Here is a 26,230-nt window from a genome sequence, read left to right as displayed (position 1 = left end):
AGTAGGCTTCGGTGTATTTCAGTGCATAGCTAACTCAGCAGTCGGCCCTGACCAGAGCTCAGAAGAGGATTAGCTAGAGTGACAGCTTACAAATGAGCGCTGAACTGAACTGTGCAAATGTGAGCAAGTCACACTGATGCCCCCCCCCAAACACATTTATAATTAATACTAATGAGATCCAAAGTTAAAAACGTTTCTAATGTAATGATTTTATCGTTCATTCACGTGGCTTGTTCAACTCTAATAAAAAATGTAACTTCCTGGGATTTCTCTGTGACTACTTATTGGAGTGAAAGTACTAGAACTGAACTGACGCTGCATAGTTGTGGTTGGCTGATATCAGTAGATAAGCATTATTCTAAGGTGTAATGAATGGGAAACTGATGTAATTAAGGATTGTTTTCTACTCCCCCCAATTTTTTATTTTTTAATTTGAAAACTGCGCTATTGTTTTTAAGAAACTAGATGCCATTTAAAAGCTAGACTGTATATGAAAGATGGATGTGGCAACTGAAATGTTTTTGAAGACTCAAGCTAAGCATTTTAAACCAGAGTTATTATAAAAACGAAACCAAAAAGAAGTGAAAAAGCATTTTAATTTAATTAAATAGAGGTAAAAACTAAAGTCACTTTTTAGACCCAGAAGCTAAATCTAGTATTTATAAACAGTCTATGAATACTGTCTAACACAGTCGTCCTCAACCTTTTTTGCACCACGGACCGGTCTTTAAGGTGTCACAGATAAATACAACAAAATAAAATGATACGACCGAGACAAAAACGGTTGTATTTTGTAAAGATAATAATAAATGCAAATTCACTGTGTAACTTTTTTAGTGGCGTCCTCCTGAAATGCGCCAACAAAATTGAGAGTAACATTCTCCGCTCTGCCACTTAATGTTCTCTGGTCGCTATGGTAACAGTCCGTGGCCTGGGGGTTTGGGACCACTGGTCTAACCTATTCTGTTGCATATGCTGCATAAAATAGCACTATCCGGTCTTAAAGTCTGATGTTATTAGTCATGTTTGGACCCAAACTCTGCTGCAGGTCCCAAAGTCAAACGAACAATGCGGCATCACTGAGAGTTGAAAAACCGTCTAAATTCTTCAATCTGTAATAATATGTTGGCTGCTTTACCAGGTGTAAAAATTAAGTTACCAGGCATCCATGAAAACAGAATTTATTAAATTTAACAGAGTTAGAAGTTAGCAGGGAGTTAGCTCGCTAGTTTCCATCTCAATATAATATACCATGACAGAGATTCCTGAAAAAAAATTAAGACGTACAGCCCTGCTAACACTTCCGATATATAAATGAAGTCAGGGAAGTAAACAGCAGTGACGTTTGTAGGGTTACTGAAGTTGGGCTAGCTGGTATATAATGATGTGGTACATGATCGCTAGCGACACAGCAATGTTAGCATAACATAAACACAGTGAAGCTAGAGGATGAACACTAACGTTTTTCCACTCAAAAGTTAAGTTGAGGGTTCCAGATGGTTAGGGACAAAAGAAATCGCATGGCAGGATGTTATAAACAGACCAAACTTCAGTCAGGAGAACAACTGAGATAATCGATCCACAATACGAGGTTAGTCATTAATTTACTGCTGCATGAGCTGGGCTGTAGTTACTACGTATGGTTTTAAAAACAGAGCTTTAAAACGAATAGCGGTAATAAAAGCCAAGAGAGGAAGACCGTGATCACTGACTGTTTTTAGGACTTGTTGAGATTAAATAGGACAAGATACAATCATTTTGACATCTATGATTATTATTCCTTACATTGAGGTAAAAATAATTATTCTTTCACTGATAAATTAGCAAACTGCAGCAAAAAAAGTAGACAAATGTTTAGGAGGACTTGACAGCGCTAGTTGTGGGCTGCCAAGCTACATGTAGTTATATCTCCAGCGAAGTGCATAGTGTAGGTTATGTCGTAGGGTTTCCATGGGTTTGCGTATCTACACCAGTGACTTGAGACAGAAGCATAAATCCTTGTAAGGATTTAAGGCAAAAGTAATGTAACAAATAGTATAACAAATTATTTTCTTCAGAGAGATGTATTATGTATGGAGAAACCTTTTTTCTAATTGCTGCATAGTGGACAGCTTTCTGTATTGAGCAAAAAGAAACTCATCTCATCGATCAGCGGATATTACAGTCACACTGTAGTTAGGACCATTTTATATATGCTCTGGTCAAAAGCTAACATGCAATCATTATGGGGATGAAATTCATGATAAATTTGAGCTTTTAATGATTTCCTTGAACGCTACTTTTTCCAGGGTGCAATGACTGCACAGCATACATCTTTAGGGACTTTAGAAAACAAAAGCTGGGTGAACAAGTCTGAATTAATTTTGGATTTTCTCTAATCCACACAGGGTCAAAAGTATACATACATCCCCACATGGTTAAATGTCACCTTAGGAAGGTGCACATCAACCAGATGTTTTTGGTAGGCATCAACAAGATTCTGGTATAATTCTGGCTAAATATTTGATCCCTCTTTTTGGAAGAATTGGGAGTTGATTTAAATTGATTGGTTTCCTGGCACTGACCCGGCTTTTAGGCATAGTCCACAGATTTTCATTAGGGCTGAGGTTTATCTTTGGGAAGGCTATTCTAGCAGCTTCATGTTCACCTCCTTTATCTATCCCAAACCATTTTTGATACGTGTTTGGGATCATTGTCCTATTGGAAAACCCAACTGTGTCCAAGTTTCAACTGTCTAGCAGTTGGTTTGAGGTGACATTGAAGAATTTGTAGATAAACCTCCGTCATTATTATTACATTATTACCAGTACCACTGGCAGCAAAACAGCCCCAAAGCATGATGCTACCACCGCTACCGTGATTGACAGATGTTAGTGTTCCTAGGCTGGAATGCGTCACCTTTAAGGCCCCAGTACAGGGCTTTGGAGCGTGATGTCACGGGGGTGGGCGTGGACAGGATTTTGGCCTGATCCGCCATTTTCCGGGTCCAAACAAAGCACAAGCGAAAAAGGACCGAAGGCACACACAACAGCCAGGATTCGTACTTGCTGTGTGGTCGGCTGCAATGTTCGATCGCTGGAATAAGCTTAAAAAGGGTTTGTCTTTTTATTCTTTCCCAACCTGGAAGCAACATGAGGGAGCTTATATGGTGGACCTTACAAAACGAAGGCATCTAGCCTGGATAGCAGCCGTGAGACGAGCTGTTATCCAGTTCGCTTCCATCTCCAGATATCTGTTGGTGTGCTCCAGACATTTTCACTCCGGTAAGTTCTATATATGTACATATCACTCTTTATAGCTTAATAATATTATTGTTGGGGCTCTCGGAGGTTATAGAAATTGCGAACAAACATAGAATTGAGTGACTGTGCAGACATACGTGCTATGTAACGATTCGCTAATTATTTCGCACAACTGTAGGGAAGCCTGCCTATGAAATGGATCAAACAAATCCAGACTGGGTACCAACGTTACACAGGGGGCACTCCGAAATCCGAACGTGAGGGTTAGGGTTAGGGTTAACAAGATAAGTGAAGATATCGGGGTAGGACAGTGGCGGTAAGTTGCCTGGGTCTTTACTCCACTGCCGTATTTCATATAGGTCCACATTTGCGGTGCACTCTATTTTTTTCAAGTACCGCTGCTTCACCTCTGGACGCAATTGGTCTCTATACCGTCTGTTTTCTTTTGAGCTGCTTTTAAGCATGTTTCTTGTCGTCGTTGTTCCAACACAGTGTGTTTGTTTTGATTTGTGGACCCGGAAAATGGCGCCGCACTCCCACAATACATTGCGGCGTGACGTCAACTCCAAAGCCCTATACTTGCCACCACAACATTGTCACACACTCACTTGTTTTTATACGCGCTGATGCAGTATTCTCCTGAACACTAGGTGTCGCCACTCAGACGATAGCGCATCACATGAGAACTGATATAGGAGAAGAAGTACATTGAGTGTTTTTTCCACAAACTCTCAAGTGTTGACTCTCAAACTGTTCCACCATCTCCCTCTGTATATCTATACGCCTCTGAGCTTCTGTACTGGAATATTAATATGGCAGTAAAAACCAGCACGACTGCAGACTATTGTCTTTAACCCAGTTGTGGCACCCACAGCACAACGCACCATGTTAAAAAAATTGAGATGTGCATGACCAGCCATAGCGCCACAGGATGTGATGTCAAATCTGGTGAGTGACACACAGGACAGAGCAAGCATAATGGCCCATTACTCCTCTAAACATACTTGCTGTCATTGTAGCTAAATCTTTATTTCATTTGATCATAAAGTTTTGTTTTTTTTTTCGAAGCACGGTGGCACGGTGGTTAGCACTGTTGCCGCACAGCAAGAAGGTCCTGAGTTCAATTCCACCATCAGGCCGGGGTCTTTCTGTGTGGAGTTTGCATGTTCTCCCCGTGTCTGCGTGGGTTCCCTCCGGGTACTCTGGCTTCCTCCCACCGTCCAAAGACATGCAGCTTGTGGGATAGGTTAATTGGATAACCCAAAAAATTGTCACTAGGTGTGAATGTGCAAATGAATGTGAGTGTGAATGGTTGTCTGTCCCTGTGTGTTGGCCCTGCGACAGACTGGCGACCTGTCCAGGGTGTACCCTGCCTCTCGCCCTATGACAGCTGGGATAGGCTCCAGCGCCCCCCTGAAAAGGATAAGCGGAAGTGAATGGATGGATGGATGGATAAAGTTTTTCTCCAGAAGCCATTTCACTTGCCCGTGACCCCAATACGAATATGCCAAAGAGACTGGATGGATGACATTTGGCTTGTCCATGTGAGTAGCTGCAAACTTTAGTCAAGCTTGAAGGCGTCGATTTTGCGGCAGGGGCTTCATTTTTGCTCAGTACCCGGTCACTTAACAGCGATGTAAAACTCATTTCAGTATAGGACACTGCTGTTCCAGAAGTTTCCAGTTCACGGCAGCCTTGAGCCCTGGTGGTTCCTGGGTTGTCCCTGAACATCCTAGCCAATTTCCTATCAGCTGAGGGTGATAGTTTGGCCTTTCTCACTATTCTGAGTATTGGTCAGTCCAATAAGTACTGTCAAACAAATCTTTTTTTTCCTTTGCAAAGGGAAACTGCTAGCTGTAGTGAATAGTGATCATTAACAAGTAAACAGACCATGATCTTGTCAATTTAACACTGTAAACCTTCACTTATTAAAAGGTGTAAGTAAATGTATGTATATAATATTTAAACCTGTATGGATACTTTTGTGTGTGTGTGTGTGTGTGTGTGTGTGTGTGTGTGTGTGTGTGTGTGTGTGTGTGTGTGTGTGTATTGGAGAAAATCCAAAATAGATTCAAAGTTGTGCAACCAATTCTTGTTTTTTAAAGTCCTTAAAGATGTATGCTGTAAAACCATTCCACGTTGGAAAAAGAACTATTCAAAAAACTCGTTAAAAGCCCCATGACAATCATGCCATGATAAGTACATGTAAACTTCGGACCACAATTGAATGCATGTTAGTGCACCTTTTTAAGCACATATCATCGATTTCGCAATCATGCAAACAAATAACAAAGCACTTGGCGCATCATGCTTACAAAGACTCTTTTTAAAGCCTGCTGTGGTATTTTCCTACAGGGGACCCATAGTTTGGATTTGCTGTATCTGCAAATCACCGTTACAAATACTCTTCGTGATTATTGAGCCCAATTTGCAGAAAAAGGAGCACAACAAAAATGTAGAAATAAATAGAAAAATATATTTCGCTTAAAATGACCACACTGGCTACTCAACATAAATAAGTTTCCGTCATGTATGGAAAAAAATACAGCACACCAAGGAGCTAACGGGATGAGGGAAAATGTCCGTAGCTACAGAGCGGGGAGTAAGCTAGCACCGGGCGCTAGTTAGTGAGTTTGTGTTGTGTAAAGTGGTGAGTTTAAGCTGGGTTACCTCTCGCTGACCAGTACCACGTCGGCATCGCTCCAGTGTTTGAACACACACGGTAAGATCTTCCTGAAGGCGAAGAAGAGACCGGGGAAAACTACGGCGCCACACGCTAAAACTTGCAACATCCTGCTCATATTTTCCTCTCTAGCCGCCGGGACACCTGACTCTCTCTCTCCCCTCCGCGAGCTTCGACCGTTTACACGCGGCTGTGAGGCATTTTTCACGCGGCCGGGTTCGGCGTCTTTCACCGGGAACAGTCCACCATCAGCACACACTCGCACATACTCACACACTCGCACATACTCCGCCAAGGCTCAGCAGCAGCAGCAGCAGCACCAGTGTTGAGCTAACGGCAAACAGACGTCAACTACCCGTGGAGACTTTCAAAATAAAAGGCGTGACCTGCGTGTTTCCCCTAGCGGAAGCGGTAATATCGCAACACAAACCCCACTAGGCTTTTATTTTGAAGGTCATTCTTTTCGCAGCATTTACGGTAAATTTAACAACTTGGAATTTAACAGTGTTTTATTAAAATTGCGGCTTGTGTTTTCAGCTTAACTTAAATATAGATATTAATGCCTTTGCAGCTGTTGTGTATGTGTTATAGCACATAGACGAACTACCTCCTTTAGCGAAAGTAGTCATACAACAAAATCAGTAGTTGCGTAAGCAGGCATTCAATTTTTTTGTTTCTCCACTTGGGGGCAGTGCAAGTGTTATATCATCACCAAGTTTGTGTGACGGATGTGTTATGGAGCACTTGTCAGCAGATAGAGCTAAATTATCAGATAAGTAAGAGACGGGTGTAGTATTCGCCCTCGGCTGAGCGACTGAGTAAATCCATGTGTGGCATTTAAATTGTCCTCTGTGCTCAGCAGCTCGTCAGTAATTTGTTGCTGCTGAAAGCAGCCTTCTGCCATTGGAAATAAGGGGTTATGTAAATGATGAAAATCCTTCAACAGCAAATTAAAAGAGGTTAAAGAGCCATGGGGCTTAGAAAGAGAGATAGAGAGAAAACCTTCCGCCAATGAATTAACACCGGTGACTCTGTCTCTGTATCTGTCCACCTCTCATCTGAGGTCATCAGTCTCAGATACTGCTATCAGCTGTCAAGTAAACACTCTCTTTAAAGTCAGTTAACCTGACTTCGCTCAGCTCTGTCAGGTAGTAATATAACCCCCCCCAATACTAATTTCCATATATGCCACACCTAAATTCACCGTCCTTGGACATTCCACAAAGTGGATGGAACTGTTAAAAATGTAACCATTTTATTTGCAAGAAAAACAAAGTGCGGGCCATGATTCAATACCCTGCAGAACCACTTTTAGATGATCAAATTCTTGAATATATTGTTTTCTGCATGACTTTTTCTCTCACATTGTTGTGGGGAAATTTGGGTGGCTTCAGTTCACTGAGGTTTGTAAGTATTTGTTTATGCAATACTTGGTCAATGCATCACCTTGACTCTTTTCTTTTTCCTGTTTAGGATCATTGTCCTGTTGCATGAACCAGTTTTAAGCAATCTTTAGCTGTCAGACAGACGGCCTCACATCTGACTCTAGAATACTTTGGTGTACAGAGGTCGATTCAATGACTACAAGGTGCCCAGATCCTGCGGCTCCCTCCACCACCGTGTTTATGCTGTGGTGATCATAATCCCTGTGGATATGCTGTGTTTGATTGTGATTATGGCCAAACCTCTCCACTTTGGTCTGCACAGGTGACATTGTTCCAGGAGAGGTGTGATTATCTTGCTGCCATCTTATTTTAAGAGAGAAAAGGCTTTCCCCTGGCAACTCTTTTAAACAAGCCATGCTTGCTCAGTCTTGTTCTAATCGTACTGTCATGAATTATAATATTTAACATGGTAACTGAGGCCACTAGGGTCTGAGGTGTAGCTCTTTGGTTTTTAGCAGTTTCTTAGAGAATTACACGGTCTGACTTTAGGATGAATTTGCTGGGACATCCACTCCTGGGAGGATTGTGACCGTCAAACTCCCCAAACCTTTTATGTGGGTAGTCTCATTAGCTAACGATCATTAAATCATGTGCATGTGTTTAGCAGCACCTTGATCTCTTAACTCCATTTGGAACAGTAAGACCATGCTTTTACAATCCTGCACAGGTACCTGTGAAATTCTTTTCACATGATTAACTATATTTTCCACATGATCCACACACCAGCTAGTATTGATCAGGCTATAATAGGTGCATTCATTGGCATGAATGTCAATAGAATAGAATTCAGATTAATCTAATTAAACCCTAAAATTAAAACGTGATGGCGTTATGAGGGACAGAGGAACTCACAAACAAGATGCCAAAGCAACAGTGCTTGAGATGATAGATTAATAATAAAAGATAATCACTATCTGACAGTTATATACAAGTAAGTTATAAGTTATATACAAGTAATCAGTAAATAGCAGACTTGCTATGAAGTATCAGATAAACAGAAAAATGTCAGAGTTTCTAAAACCCACAAGTTGCATCTTTAAAAAGCTCCACCATGACAACACGCCTGTGATTCCTTATTGTAAATGTGACCATTTTGAGATGTTTCATTTCCTCTGAAAATGTGTAACGATGAATAAAAAGTGAAGAAATCTAAAGTGTAAAGTCTAAAGTGTGCGTGTGGCTGCCGGATGAGTGTTTGATTGTTTCAGAAACAGGCATGACCTTTGTCAGAGACACTAAAGATCTTTGAAGGGAGTGTAATGTGTAAACCACATCTGTCCTGAAAGGAGCCATAAATGCTATCGGAATTCCACGAAGGGGTAATAGGGCTACGTACAATATATTATTGATCATTTTGAGAATACAGTTGAAATTTCGAGATACAATTAGAAATATTAGTTGGCAATATTTGTAGATGACTTAGTTAAATCGTACTTCAGTATCAGCTTAGGTAACAGGAAATGGATTTCTCTTGGCCTGGCTTGTGCAAAATAAAGTGGCTGGCGCTTGGTTACACCCTCGTGCAGCAATGAGGATGTACGCCGTATCACAATGCACGATAAGACGGCGGATCAACTCATTTCACTAACTCATCTACACGAGGCTATTTTGTAGCAGGTGTAGGAGCTGCGGCAGTTGTTCGACTTGACATGACAAGTCGTCATGTCATGGCAATACTATTACAGTACTGTAATAGTATTTTGAGTATAATCTTGAAATTTCAACTTTAATCTCAAAATGAATATTCTTTTTCTTAATGTAGCCCTAAGACTCCATTGTAGCCTTTTCTCTAGAAAACAAGAGAAGAGAAAATCTGGGAGGCAAAGAAAATCTAAAAACTGTTGAAACTTTACCGTGCTGTGTCCTATTTGCTGTCCCGTAAGCGGATAGTAAATAGTTTTATAGGGGTAGCGGTAAATGTGTCTTGATCTTATTTCTTAGACCACCGTTATCGCTGAGTGACATCAAAATACTCAGAATTCACTCACAGAATCGGTGGAGTGTACCAGTGCCACATCAGGACAGATGCTGATGTCATTTGAGAGGGGATGGGTGAAACAGTGTAGATTAGGCCATGTGCAGATTTGTTTTGGAGATTTGGGTGGATTCTGTACAAAATAAATTCCACTCAACAAAGATAAAATCTAATGTCTCCAAAAGTTGATTCTGTTCATCTGGACGTAGCGTTTTGTGGGAGAAACGTTTCGTCACTCATCCAGGTGACTTCTTCAGTCTCAGCTGACTGCAGGTTTCCCCAATCTTATAAACAGTACATTTGCATAATGACTGAAACCAGCCCACTGAAGGAACAATGGGCTGGGAGGTCAGTTCCTTAATCTTAATTATGCAAATTCTCATGACCATTGATCAACAACCACTGACCAAAACCCACTGATCAAAGACCACTGATCAATGGCCATGAGTACCATTCACAGAGAGTTGGGGAATGGCTGCAATCACAGGATTGTAAGATGTCGAAAGATGTACAAGTCTAAGGCTACGTTCACACTGCAGGTCTTAATGCTCAATTCCGATTTTTTGATCAAATCCAATTTTTTTGTCTGCGTGTTCACACTACAAATAAAATGCGACAGCAAACGCGCTCTAGTGTGAACGCTCAAAGCAGCCCGCATGCGCAAAAGAAGACATCACACACAACGCGCTCTGTTTAGACCCAGACCAAACAGTACTGTTTGATAGATGGCCCTTAATATAAAGAGTTCGGACTTTATCTTTCCCAATTTTTGCTTTAAGTTATTTTGTTATTTACATAATAATGTAAATAACCTAACCTCTCCACCATTTGACCTTAGAACTGAAGAAGCTTCTCGGATGAGAGGTGAAACGTCTTCAAGCAACTTAAAGAAGTCCAGACGCTTTTCTTTGCAAGCTCCTTTGACTACGATGACCTGGATGACTGAGAACCTTCACAGACATAGATAACCTAATAATGATCCTTATTGCTGTTTTAGAGGAGCGGTGCTTCAAAGGATAGCTGCAGATTTCTGTCAGAATCTGCAGATTATACAGTACAAATAAAATGTTCACGTTTATCCAACATTGTCTTCCCAACAGTTTCACTGATATCTACACGGGATGGCCAGAGAAGCGTTCGCGATGTCTTCTCTGGTGCTTCTCTGGCGCTGATAATTGGCGTCTGTCTTGTGTCGGTGACGTAAAAGACGGATTTAATGCGAAATGACCGTTCAAACAGCAGTCGCTTTCTAAAACATCGGATATGTATCGGATTCAGTACCACATACGAAAGTGACCCAGATCGGATTTGAAAATATCGGCTTTGTGCCGTTCACACTGTCATACCATGATCAGATATGGGTCGCATAGGGTCAAAAAAAAAATCGGATTTGATGCGCTTTCGCCTGCAGTGTGAACGTAGCCTAAGACCAGGCAACAAAGGAAGTTTGACTTGCTTGTTGTACTTCGGAAACCACCGCAAAATACGGAGCGTGTCCTCAGTGACCAGAAGAGACAAGGATGCGACACAGAGGATGTGGACAAGTGGGTGAAGAATTTGTCTGAAAAAAATGATACGACCAAGACAAAAACTGGTATTTTGTAAATAAAATAATAAACGTGAATTCACTGTGTAACTGTGTAACTTTTTTAGCAGCGTCCTCCTGAAATGCACTAACAACACTGAGAGTAACATCCTCCTCTATGCCCCTTAATGCTCTCTGGTCGCTATGGTAACATGTAAATATTTCTTTCAAAATGAGACACACAACTACAAAACAGAAAAAGACCCAGGGAAACAGAGTTAATGATAAAAATCCTGAAAACCATAAATTTCACACCCGAGCCTCAACTCTTGCGGGGTTGGGGGCAGCTTACTTAGATAACTTAAAAATGTTATTGTCTGGCTTTTTTCAGTGTTTTATTTGTTCCTGAGTAAATCGGTTTGGCTGAGATTAAAGTTATAGTTTTCACACAGCTGAATAAACATCAAACAGAAAACTGATTAAACAGAAATGTGAGCTATTGTCCTGTTATATTTGAGGGAGCAAAGAGCAGACTGTTGAGTTTGTCTCCACCGAGACAATCTGCAAATTTCATTAAAAGTGTAATAAACTATCATAATGTCTTTATTTTTAGTTAGCACATACCTTAACACTTCAAGCTGTAAGGTAATGATAGTTATATAAGAGCAGATGCATGCTGGTGCAATAAGCTGTACGTTTTACGTCCACTGGATGCATGATCTTAGTCGACTAATCGCAAAAATAATTGGTGACTAGTCGACTATCAAAAAAATTTGTGGCAGCCCTACTGTTGAGATGCCATTCTTAATGAAGTTAAACAGGGAAATGCTGATGTATGCCAAATTACACAAGCTGGACTGAAAACCAGTGATAACATAAGTGATTTCCTCCTTACAACAGTGAGTGTCTACAGTCATCTGTAAAACACAGTGGAGGCTCTGTCACGGTTTGGTGCTGCGTTTCAGTCACTGGTGTTGGAGATCTTGTAAAAATTGATGGAATTATGAACACAGAAAAGTACCATCAGATTTTGATTCCCCATGCTGTAGCATCTGGAAAAATTCTTATTGGTAACTGCTTCATTTATCAACCTGAAAATGACTCTAAACACACTGCCAATGCAGTGAAAGCATACACGGAGAGAAAAACACATATGAAAGGCTGTCAGTGATTGGTTGGCCTGAAGAAATCCAAAGTGTAAAGTCTAAAGTGTGCGTTGGCTTTGAATGTCCTTGAAGAAACGTAATCTGATCACTGAGCTCATTTTATATGACCCCAACCTGTTAGCCTTTAAGATAATAAGTGTGATAAAAATAACTTTCATTTTATCTTTTGCCCCATAAAAATATACCCTTTGCCTCCTTCGTAATTACTACAGATATTACTGTAGAGGGTTTTGCCTCTCTGACATAATTGTGATGTGATGATCTGAAGAGTTATAGGAATTTACTTGGTAGCTATACAAAAAAATGTAGTTAAAACTACAATATGTCTCTATGAAAAGTAGAGAGCAACTTTCTCTTCACCTAACAGTACAAAGTCCTGCACAGCCATCCTTCATCCTTCGCTGATGTATAACTTGGATGTGGTCCAAGAACAAATTATCTTCTGTATGTTTGCATTGTTCCCTGGAAAAGATCCAACAATCATAATCCAGGCTGGAATTGCATTTCCTGAAAAACGTAACTAAGAACGCAAACTGCATAATAATGAAACTGACTAGAAGATGGGGTTAATATTCACACATCCCACATCATAGTTTTCATGTTTAATGAAAACTAATTTTCTCTCAGGGGTTCCACAAGGATTCTTTCTCAGACATTTGCTTTTTTAAATAATTGCTTTTGCTTGGCGAGTTTATAGACAGTACAATTTAACACCTTTATTCTAGTGACTTATTTCATCATGTCGCATTATTTTTCAACTACAAAGTTATATTTTTATTACACATTCTCCTCAGGTCAGAGGTCATCGAGTTAGAACTGAAGTGGCACTTTTGTTTACACAGCTTTTATGTTATTCGATCTTTTCGAGCAGCTGCTGTCATCAGCGTACAGACTCGGTAGTCCCGATAGTTTTAAATCATTATATAGATACCTTTACCTCACCTGGGGGTGGCTGTGCATCAGGAGGCAGAGCAGGTAGTCTTCTAATTGGAAGGTTGGTGGTTTGATCCCTGGTTGCTTCAGTCTGCATGCCAAATATCCTTGGGCAAGATATCTGCAGGAATGTTAGAAAGCACTTGAGCATAGAAAAAATGGTTCAGGTAAATGAGGCGTTTAGGTTGAGTAAAAAAGTGCTATATAAGAACTGATTCTCAAAATGCTTTAAAGCGTCAAATATTAGATTTGAAGTGAGGCAGCCAAAGTTGCTACAGCCTCCATTTGAATCCTCAATATGCATATTATCTTGCTAAACATTCCTAATCACTTCGATGCCAATTAGTTTCATCCTGTTTTTGTTTAACAAAATAATTCTTAGTTGGTGGCTTCTTTCAAATACAGGTCAGTTTAACCTCTCTGCACTTTTTTCTTCTTTCATTTGCTAAACAAGCCCATTTGTTACATTTGTTTGTGAATTTCTGCACTGATATTTGGATGAATCGTGTTTACACTCAAACAAAAAATGTAAGAAATTACTTTTCTGGTCATTTCATTTATTTGTTTGTTTAGTTTCTTGGCTCTTGGGTGATATGGATCACGGAGCCTGTTAGAGTTTCTTGTCCACCTACTTGTTCACCCCTTTGGGCTTTTGAGCGTCCAAACTTTCAGTCAACAATGAGCTGAAATGAATATCCACTGCTCACTTTAAAGACTTGAAAATACAAAGAAGCCTCATGTGTGAATATCATTCTGGAAACACACACCAATTTCTTTTTTTTTCTTCTTTTCTCTCTTTTTCCTCGACTGTTTTGTTAAAGAACAAAAACAAGAGGCCTCGGCAAAAGTCAAACCCAGGTTATCCCTCCAGCAAATCACTTCTGTGGCTCACAGTGAGATGCAGAAACCATTTATAAATTCTACTTGCGGTGCATTAAAGCACTTAATGGTTTGTCTTGCTAGCACGCTTGCGCTGCTTAAACCCAATCCAATAATAGCAGATGACATACAACTGAGAAGAGAGCACAGATCTGCTGAGGAAGCTCTTGGCTCATGTAGCCGAGCAGCATTTAAAACTAGATTTCCTTTTTTCCTCTTTCCTTTTCCCCCATTTAAAAAACATATATCTTGCTCTGACACACTGGGCCCAGGTGTTGCCAGTATCATCGGTACCTGCAGATGAGAAGGAAAGCAGGGCATAGTGGGCCATCACATCTCCCCATCTGCATTGTGCCTTCAGAGATGCCTCTGCATACAACACCAACAAGAAGAACTGATTCTCACTGTATATTTCCTCCTTTTTAGACCGTTTACTACAAAGCCTAAACTTTTCAGTAGCCATGCTACATTGAAAGTCACTTAAATTGCATTTCTAGCTCATTCTGATCCCCGATTTGCTTGCATAACTTTTCAAAACTTTCCAAGAAAACTGGAAATTCAAGAATATCAAAAATTTCAAGAGTACACTTGGCATATTGCTCTCTAGAATGTAGTAAACTTTTAAGGTTCACACATGATCATCAACAGTGGGCCTTTTTCACCGGCTCAGAAAAAGTGAAACTCTCCCATCGCTGCATTTGTTTTGCATTTGTTGTACAGTTGCTAGTCAGTGTGGGGGGAAAAAACACTGGCAGCTTTGACTCTTTCACGCCAAATTGTGTTAAGGACATGCTGCTGTGCTATAGTGACGGTGTGTTTTCAGAAACAGTTGGCTGGACAGCTCGCCAAGCTGAGCAAACAGGAGGCAGTGACCACGATTTACCCAGCTCTGTAGCCTCTGTATTTAGTCTTTCCAGCCACCACTGCTAGCAAGTGCCTCAAAGATAAGGTGAAGAAGCAAGTAAAAATAACGTAAAGACCTCGTATGTGACGTGCTGAACATTTTCAGGTAAGTGTAACTCTGTAGAAACGGTTGCTATGGCTCCCTCTTTTTTTGCAAGTTTTCCTCAAAAATACATAGTAAAGCAGATACAACACGAGGCGAAATCGAGGGAAAAGTTAATGATTATCGAGTACTAATAGGAAAATTGTATGGAAACTATCAATACCAGATTAATTTGTAACATGATTATGTAATTCCGTTCTTGCCTGTGAGAGAAAAAAAGGAGTTCGGCCACAACAGGTGCCTTTCAGATGACCTTCCCTTCTCTTAAAGATAGCCTGTTTTTGATGTTGCCACTTGCTTTATTACATTATAGATTATCTGACATCCTCACAACTACTTTCTTCTATAAAGGGCTTGGCTGCATTCATACCACATATTATTCACTTTTCTGACGGTTTAAGACACTCAGGTGAAGTTAAAAACACAGACAGGACTAAAACGTCATAAGCTGGCCTATACTGCTTTGCCTGCCCACACTCCTAGCACCTTAGCTTTACTATCACACAGGAAGCGCACACCAATTACATCTCCTTGGAAAGTATTGATAATCCTGTACATGTTGCAACACTATCCTCCATTGACCTCTGGTAACATGCTATTATATGTGGGAGGGCTGGAAATGACTGGGTGGGTGATAACAGGGTCATAAAAGTAGCTGTCTGAATATATCCGATGGGAGGCAGAAGGGAAGCAAGGCATCAGTGACACCCTCTCAGGTGAGTAAGTCGGTTTTTCTCTTGAGGTTTTCTTAAATCTTTTGGATTCATTCATAGACTGCTGTGGCATCGGGGTAAATACTCTTATTACCGTTGATGTGACCACAAATACTCGCTTGAGAGTTTTTGTGTTTTTTATAACTGTATTTACAAATCAGTGATTTCTTGGTGATATCGAGCCATGACATGGAAATTCATTTAGGCTCAATTGGCATTTATTTAAAAATATATTTTTTTATTATTTTTGCCTTGTATAATACATTATACCCACATATTATTGATGACTGAGTTTGATTGAAGTTACTCTTATCTGTCTCACATGATAAATTCAGGATTCATGATTTTCTGTCTGCAAGTGAGAGATTTTAGAGAAATTAACTCACCGTCATGTTTGTGCTTTTATGTTTTTCATGCAGCTTTTGACCTGAGGAGTCTCTTTGACTACGTCAATTTATTTCAAAGCACAATGAAGCTGAGTCTTGTTCTATCGGCTTTTTGCCTTCTTACCACAGGTAAAAAAAAATTACAATACATAAACCTTTAAAAAAGATCCTTTTAGAAAAGGGAAGACAAAACCTTTTTTTAAAGAGAGTGTGAAGAGAATAACTAAAGATTATTAATTAACTGTTATTCACACACAAAGCATCACAACAAGATTATCTTAAAAACATCTCTGGCCACTTTGCCCTCAAATGGAAGCTGGCTGAAATATTCGGCATATATACATCAAATAACTTTGTTTAATTCATAGTTTATGATTTTTTTTTAAAGTTGAAAAAGTTTTTATGGTTAATTTCGGCCACATCTATATCTAGACTGACCTTTCATTTTTTGTGTGAAGGATGATCTGTTTCATGGTGTTAGCATAGAATCTAATCATAGTTGTAGCGTACCATCGTAGCGAATTTTAATGGTGGTGGACCAAAGTTAAAGCATTTCCCGGTAATCAAAGGGAAGGTTGATGGGAGGCCATGTAGACAGAGTAGGAAATGTTGAAATTCTTGAAAGGGTTAGGCCTTCGGGGGGGGGGGGGGGGGGGGGGGGGGTTTGTTTCAATAGCGTCATTAGAGCAAAGGTTGAGTTTATTATCTATGACATTCTCCCATTAAGAATGCAAAGCTGTAAATAAGTACTGAACTCCATTATCTTGATATTGGACAATAAATGTCAACGGCTGAAATTTGAGATCTTTAATCTGGAAACATTTTTAATAAATTTTAGAAAATGTTTTGTTTAAAAGAAAACATGTGTTAAGGCAGAAGTTGTGACTAGTTTCTGTGAGCATCACAGGAACAGAGGTTTGTTAACCTTTTGGGAAACCTTTGTATGATCTTGCCTTTTAACCCTTTTTGATCTTCCTGTCAGTATTTCTGTGTGGAGGAGAGACATCAACTAGCATCGCACCAAAAACCACTGCCTCAACTAACGTATTCAGCACGACCACAGACAGCCCATCCAGCACGACCACAGACAGACCATCCAGCACGACCACAGACAGACCATCCAGCACGACCACAGACAGACCATCCAGCACGACCACAGACAGCCCATCCAGTACGACCACAGACGCCGCATCCAACACCACCACCATTATCCCCACCATTATAACTAATTCTACTGAATCAGTTCCTACAACTGAGATTGTTCAGGAATCCAATTCAGGGCTTTCACCGGGCGCTATAGCGGGCATCACCATCGGCTCCATTGCCGGTGTGGGAGCAGTCGGTCAGTACTACACACGAGCATGAATTTACCATCATTTCTGCTTCCTCTATCACATATAATCTGTTATTCATTAACCAGGATGGCACTGGGGATGAGCCATAGCAACCGAGAATATTATTTACAGATACAGGAGCCTATTGGCACGAAAATATGCAAATATAGAAGGAAATAAGTTGTGAAAATTATGAAAATGTATTAGTGATAGTTGTAAAGGATTACAATATTCTTAGGAAAGAAATTGGTTCTCTAAGATAAATGACATGATAGAAAATAATAATTGAGACTTTTGTTACAGTGTTTCACAATTTTGAGTATTTAATCAGTAATTTCTCGACTAGTCTTGGACTCATATTTGTTTTGCGAGACATTAATAAATGAATAATAGTTAATCCATTTTTATTGCAGGTGGTGGTATCTTTGGTTTATTGAAGTACACAGGGAAGATCTAAGACCAGCTGTTGCACAATAAGGATCGAAGTGGATGTAGATCGTCAGATGAAACATGTCCTATCCTGAGATCAGACTTAATCCTGACCATGCTGAGTGGATAGAGTAAGGCCTAAATGTCTGAATGGCTCAAGAAGGAATAAACTGATATATGTATAGTATATGTATATTCAAGATTATGATCTCATGGGCCAAGAGGAAGACATAATAATGTCTGTTTCACCACTTTGCTATTTTGATTGCTTGACTGATGGCCAGAAAATAATCCTTAGCTGATCAAAACATTTACATAATAGTATGAAATGTATTCATATTTTATTTGATATGTTTATCTTATTGACAGATACTACTCATCTAGTCGGTTAAATGTATTTAATTTTATGAGTTAATCTTCCTAATGTCCTTCACATTTGATGTTTTGTTTCAATATAAAGGGTAGACTGTTTAACTATAAAAAAGGTTTTTTGTATAGAAACAAGAATACATAAGCTTTTGTGTTCATTTATAAAGGTAAAAAATCGTTGTAAGTGAATACCGATATTTCCTTTAAGCTAAATAATTAAATTTTATTGATAACATTTTCTTAAGATTAATTTGGCATTTTGCTCAAATACTGTAATTTCCTAGTGAAAAGCTTTGCAATCACTATGTTGTAAATTAATAAATAAATATAAAAATATAATATGCTTTCTATAGCTGTCAAATAAAAGTGTTGCTTGAGCCATCTAGGCTATTGATTTATACACATACTTCCTTTAGTAGCTGAGTTATTTGCTTAATTTATGAGTTTATGACTTTTCCACCCATAGGCTTGGTGCTTCACTTTATGGTACAATGATGGTTAGGATTGAGAACAACAGTCTATCAGTGAAAACAGATTGAGAAAATAATGTTTTGTTTGGGACTAGCTAAGTTTTTTGCAAGCTTTCAAACACCTAGCGTTTCCTCAATAATCTGGGTCTTGCATTGTTTGGTTTTATGCAGTTTTGTCTCTGAGACACTTGCCCAGCTCATGCTAGCTTGATGAAAAAGAATTTAATCTTTGACATATAACAAATACAGTCAAACACAAAAAACAATGAAACTGACATGAAATATATAATGTTCTAGTGTTAGCTAACACTATAGTGTTAGCTAGCGACCAGCAAATGTAGAACTTTTTTGTGAAAATCTACAAGAAGAAAAGAAAACTAAAAGTAATCAAACTGTACTTGAAGTAAATCCAAAATGCCAACTATGACAATTATGTGCCCAAAACTTTGGTGTGAAACGGTTGATGCCATACTCATGGTTATGGTAGGGTGACCAACTGTCCTCTTTTCCCTGGACATGTCCACTTTTCACGTTCTGTCCGGGCCATCTGGGAGGAGTTTTGAGATCGATGAAAATGTCCGGGTTTTTCTATAGGCCTACCCATATGTGTGACGTCATCCCAAGCTGCTGTTTCGTGAGTGGTTGTTCTGCGCTCACAGACGGGACAGACGGCGCGCTGATGATGTTTAAAAGATGCCAAAGCGCAAGTGAAGCATTTCAGATCAACTGCAAAAGAAATTTCCTCGTAAAGTCCCAGTACTGGTAAAAAAAAAAAAAAATTATACAGATGAGGCCTTATTTCTGTACCATTATTTAATTTGAGGGGTTTTTAAGTTAATTTTTAGCACTTGTTTACTTGAAAAAGCCCATATGGCATTTTTTATTTCAACATTCATTAACCGCACAGAGAAGGCATCGTTTAAATATGTTAACATTTTCTTTAAGCAAACAGTATCATTAAAGTTCTTCATGACTGGGCCAAGTGTCCTCTTTTTGGAAATCAAAATATGGTCACCCTAGGTCACCCTAAGGAAGATAGTCAGTGGGTACTGTTAATACCAGTACTTTCTCAGATAAACATTAGCAAAAAGGCTGGAAACGGGTGAAATACAGCCTAGAAAATTATGCAATTAAATTGGTGCTGTCAGCGTTAATCTCGTTAAAAAGAAGTTAACGGCATAACCACATTAATGCGGCAAATCTCAGTTAGCGAGTTAATGCGGATCGCCCCGTGCGTGGGGCTGCACGGCGTTAGCGCGGTTAGCTTGTTAACGCGTTAGTGCCGTGCAGTCCCACGTTAACTGTTAACGTCATTTTAAAAAAATTAACGCTAACAGCACTAAAATAAGGAAAAAGTTCTGTTTATTTAATCTACACAAACACTAATTTAAAAAAAGACTTTTTGAATAAAACAGGTTTTTAACATGTTTGAATTTTCCCTACAGTCAACTGAGGACATAAAAACTAACTCAGCAGATTTTATTTTATTTACTTAACATTTATTTAACCAGGATACTGTCCTGGATAAGATAGATAGCAGTACAAACTATGATGGTCGCACACACTAGGAATACAAACGCACGCACATATAGACACACCAATCCTCATGTGAAATAGCCCAGTAAAATACAGGAACGACATCACTGTCTGTCTGAGGCTAACAAACAGGGAAGGCAAAAGTTAAGTTACTACCACCAGGTCATTTAAAATCACCTTAAATTAATTTGGTTTAATTTAGTGGTGTACAAGACATAAATAAGTTGGTGAGTTATGTCAGGCTTAAAGTCACCATGATAACTTCTGCTGAAAGCAAAACTGGAGCAGGTTATGTTCAGAGCTTTAGTTTAAAATCATCTGGAGGAGCCACTTTTCACCAGTTCATCATTTTACAGCAGGTTTTAAGTGTGACCCACATCCTCTGCAGGGTGACTCATGTGTGCAAGTTATTAACCCTACCTTACTAACTTCACAAATGATGTCAAGCTGTAAAGTTACAACAGCACAAACTGGAGGTGGATGTGGCCAAAGGTGCGGTCATTATAACATCAAATTAAAGCTGAATAGGTTGCTGGACTGTAACTTTTAATGTTTCAGTGTATCCAGTGTAAAGTTTTAGAGCTCTAATGTGAACCATACATCACTTCAAAAATAAGCAGCAGCACTGAGTGCTCATTCGGCAATAAAGGTAATTTCAATTAGAATGTTTATTTTACTGCTCTATGTGCCAGGTTAACGATTTTGTGGAGCATTACCCCTGCAGTTTTTGTGTGTTCTAGTTTACAATCATATTTTTATATTCCTTATAGATATTTTATCACTACCATTATCGGATAATGTCTCTGAATTGGACTGGGTGTCACTCATAGGGATCATTTTGCGAGGAAGAAGAGTCACATAAAAAAACCACACGAGTGTGTACACTGCCTGAAACAGATTAAAAGAGAACGTTAATAATGACTACCATCGCTATGCCCATTATCTCAAGCTGGGGTTTTTAGGCCAGCTAACAAAAGAAAGCCAAGCAATATTTAACTGTTTCTAGTGTTCCTCTCGGCTCCCTAAGATTTAAGCAAATCTGCTTTTTCCAAATTCAGCACGAACTTTCAGGACAGTGAGGTACTATTCAAGCAAGAATAGTTGCCTTTAGCTAGTCTCAAAAGACAGAGAGGACGAGAGTACAAAGTAAAAACACAGTTATTTTATTCACCAACTGCTAAATGTTTAATGCAGCAAAGGGAGAGTCATCATTTACAGCTGCTCAGTATTTTTATTGAGATCTTGACTCAGCCTCAGAGTCATGGACTGTAGTAAGATAAGATAAGATAAGATAAGATAACCTTTATTAGTCCCACACGTGGGAAATTTGTTTTGTCACAGCAGGAAGTGGACAGTGCAAAAGTTATGAGGCAAAAATTAGAATACAATAAGAATAAATACAGTACACAACTGTACAGAATAGAATAAAATAAAATACTATATACAGTAGAATAAAATAAAATAAATATACAATAAGATAAAAATAGAATACAAATACAAATACTATATACAACTGAGTAAAAATACAACGATGACAGAAAGGATTATTGCACTTAGTATTATTGCATATGTATGGATGTGTGTGCTTGATCAGTTAAAGTCTTTATTATGGAGTCTGACAGCAGTGGGGAGGAAAGACCTGCGAAATCTCTCCGTCCCACACCGTGGGTGCCGCAGTCTCCCACTGAAGGAGCTGCTCAGTGCTGTCACAGTCTGCTGCATGGGGTGGGAGATGTTGTCCATCAGGGATGACAGCTTAGCCGCCGTTCTCCTCTCACTCACCACCTCCACTGGGTCCAGAGGGAATCCTAGAACAGAGCTGGCCCTTCGGATCACCCTGTTCAGTCTCTTCCTGTCCCCAGCAGAGATGCTGCCGCCCCAGCAGACCACACCATAAAAGATAGCAGAAGCCACAAAAGAGTCATAGAATTTCTTCAGGAGTGGGCCCTCCACTCCAAACGACCTGAGTCTCCGCAGCAGGTACAGCCTGCTCTGCCCTTTCCTGTAGAGGGCGTCTGAGTTATGAGTCCAGTCCAGTCTATTGTTCAGATGAACACCAAGGTACCTGTAGCTGTCCACAGCCTCAATGTCCATACCTTGGATGTTCAGTGGTTGCAGTGGAGAATGCTTGTGCCTGCGGAAGTCTACCACCAGTTCCTTGGTTTTACTGGCATTGATCTGGAGGTAGTTCAGCTGGCACCAGTCCACAAAGTCTTGGGTCAGACCTCTGTACTCCTTGTCGTCCCCATCAGTGATGAGGCCGACTATTGCAGAGTCATCAGAGAACTTCTGCAGGAAGCACTGGGTGGAATTGTGGGAGAAGTCTGCAGTGTAGATGGTGAAGAGGAACGGAGCCAGAACCGTTCCCTGTGGGGCCCCCGTACTGCAGACGACCCTGTCCGACACACAGCCCTGAGTCCTCACATACTGTGGTCGGTCGGTGAGGTAGTCCAGGATCCAGGTAGTGAGGTGATGGTCCACTCCAGAGTTCACCAGCTTGTCCTTTAGAACCGAGGGAAGAATGGTGTTGAAGGCACTGGAGAAATCAAAGAACATGATTCTCACAGTGCTTCCAGCGGTCTCCAGGTGAGCGAGGGAACGATGTAGGAGGTGAATGACGGCATCATCCGCTCCAATGCCAGGCTGGTAGGCAAACTGAAGTGGGTCCAGTGATGAGCTTATTAGGCGCCGAAGCTGAGCCAGGACCAACCGCTCCAGGGTCTTCATCAGGTGGGATGTCAGAGCCACCGGCCTGTAGCTGTTGAGGTCCTTGGGGCGTGAAGTCTTTGGCACTGGTACAACACAGGAGGTTTTCCAGAGCTGTGGAACTCTTCCCAACCTCAGGCTCAGGTTGAAGAGTGATACAGTGATACAGTTTCAGCTTTAAAAAGTCAACATGATAATCCTCTCTGCTAGATTTACTCATTTTACCTCTGCGCACCAAGTGCAGATCGTCCATATCACAGCTCAACAACTTTTATGCTCGTTTTGAGCGAGGGAACCCCACAACCACAACCAAAGCAGACATGACGCCAGACCACCAACCTATGACTCTCTCCCCCACCGATGTAGGAGCGGTGCTGAGCAGGATCAATGTCCACAAGGCTGCAGGCCCTGATGGCATCCCCGGGCGTGTTCTCAGAGCGTGTTCTGGGGAGCTTGCAGGAGTGCTCACAGACATATTCAATCTGTCCTTGGCCCACGCTGTGGTACCGGCCTGCTTCAAATCCACCTCCATCGTCCCGATACCCAAAAACTCCAACCCATCTTGCCTCAATGATTACCGCCCAGTAGCACTCACCCCCATCATCACTAAGTGCTTAGAGCGACTGGTCCTAGCACACTTCAAATCCTGTCTCCCCCCCACCCTGGACCCCCACCAATTCGCATACCGCCGGAACAGGAGCACAGAGGATGCAGTCTCCATCGCAATGCACTCTGTCCTCTCACACCTGGACAACAACAACACCTACGCCAGAATGCTGTTTATAGACTTCAGTTCAGCATTCAATACAATCCACCCCTCACAACTCATCAGGAAACTGACAGACCTGGGCATCAGTTCCCTCATCTGCAAATGGTTACTGGACTTCCTGACCAACCGCCCCCAACATGTCCGGCTGGATAACCGCTGCTCATCTACCATCACAATGAACACCGGTGTACCACAAGGCTGTGTGATGAGCCCTTTCCTCTACTCCCTCTTCACCCACGACTGCAGACCTGCTGATGGTTCCAACACCATCATTAAGTTTGCAGATGACACCACGGTGATTGGCCTCATCAGTGACAACGATGAGGCCGCCTACAGGGAGGAGGTGGATCGTCTGGCTGAGTGGTGCGACAGAAACAACCTGCTGCTTAACACCGAGAAGACCAAGGAGCTCATCGTGGACTACAGGAGGAATGCTGACCCACATCCACCCATCCACATTAAGGGGACGGCTGTGGAGCGTGTGAGCAGCTTCAAGTTCCTGGGAGTCCACATCTCCGAGGATCTCACCTGGACGACCAACTGCTCCAAGCTGGTCAAGAAGGCTCACCAGCGCCTCTTCTTCTTGAGGACTCTGAGGAAGAACCACCTGTCCTCAGACATCCTGGTGAACTTCTATCGCTGCACCATCGAGAGCATCCTGACCAACTGTATAACAGTCTGGTACGGGAACTGCTCTGCCTCGGACCGGAAGGCGTTGCAGAGGGTCGTGAAAACTGCCCAGCGCATCGCCGGAGCACCACTTCCTGCCATAAAAGACATCTACAGGAAGCGGTGTCTGAAAAGGGCTGGGAAAATCATCAAAGACCCCAGTCACCCATCACATGGACTCTTCACCCTCCTGCCCTCTGGGAGGCGCCACAGGAGCCTCCGGACTAAGCTTCTTCCCCACAGCTGTCAGACTCCTGAACTCTGCCTCCTGACATCTGACCCACGTTAAACTCATGGACTGAACATACACACACCCACAATGGACAACTGTACCCTCAAACACACAATAATAACATGGACTGAACCACCACTCACAACCACTAGCACTTTATATAGCCTCTGTAGAAACTATCTACACCCTCACTTATCTTAACTGCACTACTGTATAGCTCTGTGTAAATAATCATTCTGTACATTCGATAATCTTTAATCCTACAACTGTTTACAACTTGCATAGTTCCCATTTCTGTATAGCTGTATATCTCAGATTTCTGTAAAGTTATTTATTTCATATTCTGTATAGTTTTTCATATTTATATCCTGTTCATATCCTGTACATAGCTTGTACTCACTACAGCCTGTACATACTTATAGTTATAGAATATTCACAACATACTTCATACCGTGTACATTATAACATACCATAATAGACCCATTTCTGTAATATACTCACATATCTATATTATTGCTAATATATATTGTAATATATCTATATCACTAAAGCACTTCTGGATGGATGCAAACTGCATTTCGTTGCCCTGTACCTGTGCATGTGCAGTGACAATAAAGTTGAATTCTATTCTATTCTATTCTATTCTATTCTATTCTATAATCAGCTACGGATATGTTCTGGTAAAACCAAACTGGAGATCGTTTCACGTTTCAACATAAAGTTAGTAGAACTTTAACTAGCACTGGGGTCAGATAGTGCTCCCACTACCACTTTGAACACTTAATGTGAAGTTAATATTCAACATTCAAAGGGTTATTTATTGTTAAAGAATTACTTACAATAAGGTCATTATAAACATTACTTATAAGCTGACCCCAAAGTAGACACTGATGAAAGCTGCTTAATCTAAAGCAATGGTCTTGATATAAGTTGAGGTGACCGGTGGGCCAAACTCCCACACTGTGAGGTCTGCATTGTAAAGTGGACTTTAGCCCAGGTGACAGCTTCATCATTTTATGGTATGGTCATTTGCTATGGAAGTGTCAACACTGGGAGTGCTTGGTAACAACATCTAAAACAACATTTCTCCCCATGCAGGCAAATAGCTGTTAATACCCTGAGCTGTGTGATCAGCCCATATGGTGAGCATGGGCGCCAAAGGAACTGCGTGTGCATGGGGGAGGGGAGTGTCCTGCCTGTGTGTGTATGAAAGTGGAAAGGACATTTTTTACTGACTATGGGCTTATGTAATGTTGTGTTATATTATGGGCTCGTTTTTCTGACAAGCAGCCTCTCAAATTTTATAAATAACCAAACAACCAAAGAAAATCATCGTTCCCACAGATGTCACTGGCATATCATCAAGTAGATCTGTAAGGGTTGATTTATAATTATTTATTTTTCTCGTTTTGATCCTCCATCTAAACCAGGGTTGCAAACATATGGACTGGGGCAGCCAAAACTGGCCTGTGAAAGGGTCCAGTTTGGTCCACTGGTTGGCTTTGGAAAATGTGAAAACTGCAAATGAGGAGGGAATAAATTATGGACTTTAAACAGTGTTTTCTGCAGTTCTACAAGGACATGATCCATAGTAGTAATAGATATACAGTAAATGACAGAAATAGAGATGTTTTTCTTGTTATTATTCCATTAAAATAGTAACAGAAAAGATCCTGTTTTTTCAACTTGCTAATATCAGGCTAGCACTACTCTACAGTACCAGCAGAGGGAGATCTTTTATTTCAAGCCGACATTAAAATGAT

At 40.7% G+C, this 26,230-nt stretch overlaps 2 protein-coding genes across 4 annotated transcripts in view; one reads left to right on the top strand and one right to left on the bottom strand.

Moving 5' to 3' along the window:
- tlcd3a (TLC domain containing 3A) overlaps positions 1–13,022 on the bottom strand; it is a 52,715-nt gene extending 39,693 nt beyond the window's left edge. The window contains exon 1 of one of the 2 annotated variants that reach the window (XM_026182334.1): positions 12,979–13,022. Coding sequence is in view for 1 of the 2 variants with exons in the window: in XM_026182333.1 (XP_026038118.1) it covers positions 5,913–6,043 (131 nt within the window). In the remaining variant the exon portion in view is untranslated. Of the gene's footprint in view, positions 1–5,912; positions 6,281–12,978 lie in introns of those variants that run through there. The other variant, XM_026182333.1, reaches the window with a different exon arrangement.
- Positions 13,023–14,677: 1,655 nt separating this feature from the next.
- On the top strand, positions 14,678–18,141 carry LOC113030679 (cell wall protein DAN4-like). 2 transcript variants are annotated; one of them, XM_026182335.1, is made up of 4 exons: positions 14,678–14,857; positions 15,987–16,082; positions 16,936–17,295; positions 17,701–18,141. In XM_026182335.1, the coding sequence occupies exons 2-4, from the start codon at positions 16,037–16,039 to the stop codon at positions 17,742–17,744; spliced, it is 450 nt and encodes a 149-aa protein (XP_026038120.1). In that variant the 5' UTR covers positions 14,678–14,857; positions 15,987–16,036; the 3' UTR covers positions 17,745–18,141. The 2 variants fall into 2 exon arrangements, with proteins under 2 accessions (XP_026038120.1, XP_026038121.1); XM_026182336.1 differs by lacking the exon at positions 14,678–14,857 and adding an exon at positions 15,480–15,570.
- Positions 18,142–26,230: the final 8,089 nt, after the last annotated feature.

This window comes from Astatotilapia calliptera, chromosome 10 (genome assembly GCF_900246225.1).
Source record: "Astatotilapia calliptera chromosome 10, fAstCal1.2, whole genome shotgun sequence".
Lineage (NCBI taxonomy): Eukaryota > Metazoa > Chordata > Actinopteri > Cichliformes > Cichlidae > Astatotilapia > Astatotilapia calliptera.
Note: the sequence above shows the minus strand (reverse complement) of the source record. Positions and strands in the feature narration are given on the sequence as shown.

Coding starts and splice junctions, on each gene's coding strand:
- LOC113030679 (XM_026182335.1), top strand. CDS start 16,037: ATGAAGCTGAGTCTTGTTCTATCGGCTTTTTGCCTTCTTACCACAG. Junction 16,083..16,935: donor TTTTTGCCTTCTTACCACAG/GTAAAAAAAAAT, acceptor TCTTCCTGTCAG/TATTTCTGTGTGGAGGAGAG. Junction 17,296..17,700: donor TGCCGGTGTGGGAGCAGTCG/GTCAGTACTACA, acceptor TTTTTATTGCAG/GTGGTGGTATCTTTGGTTTA.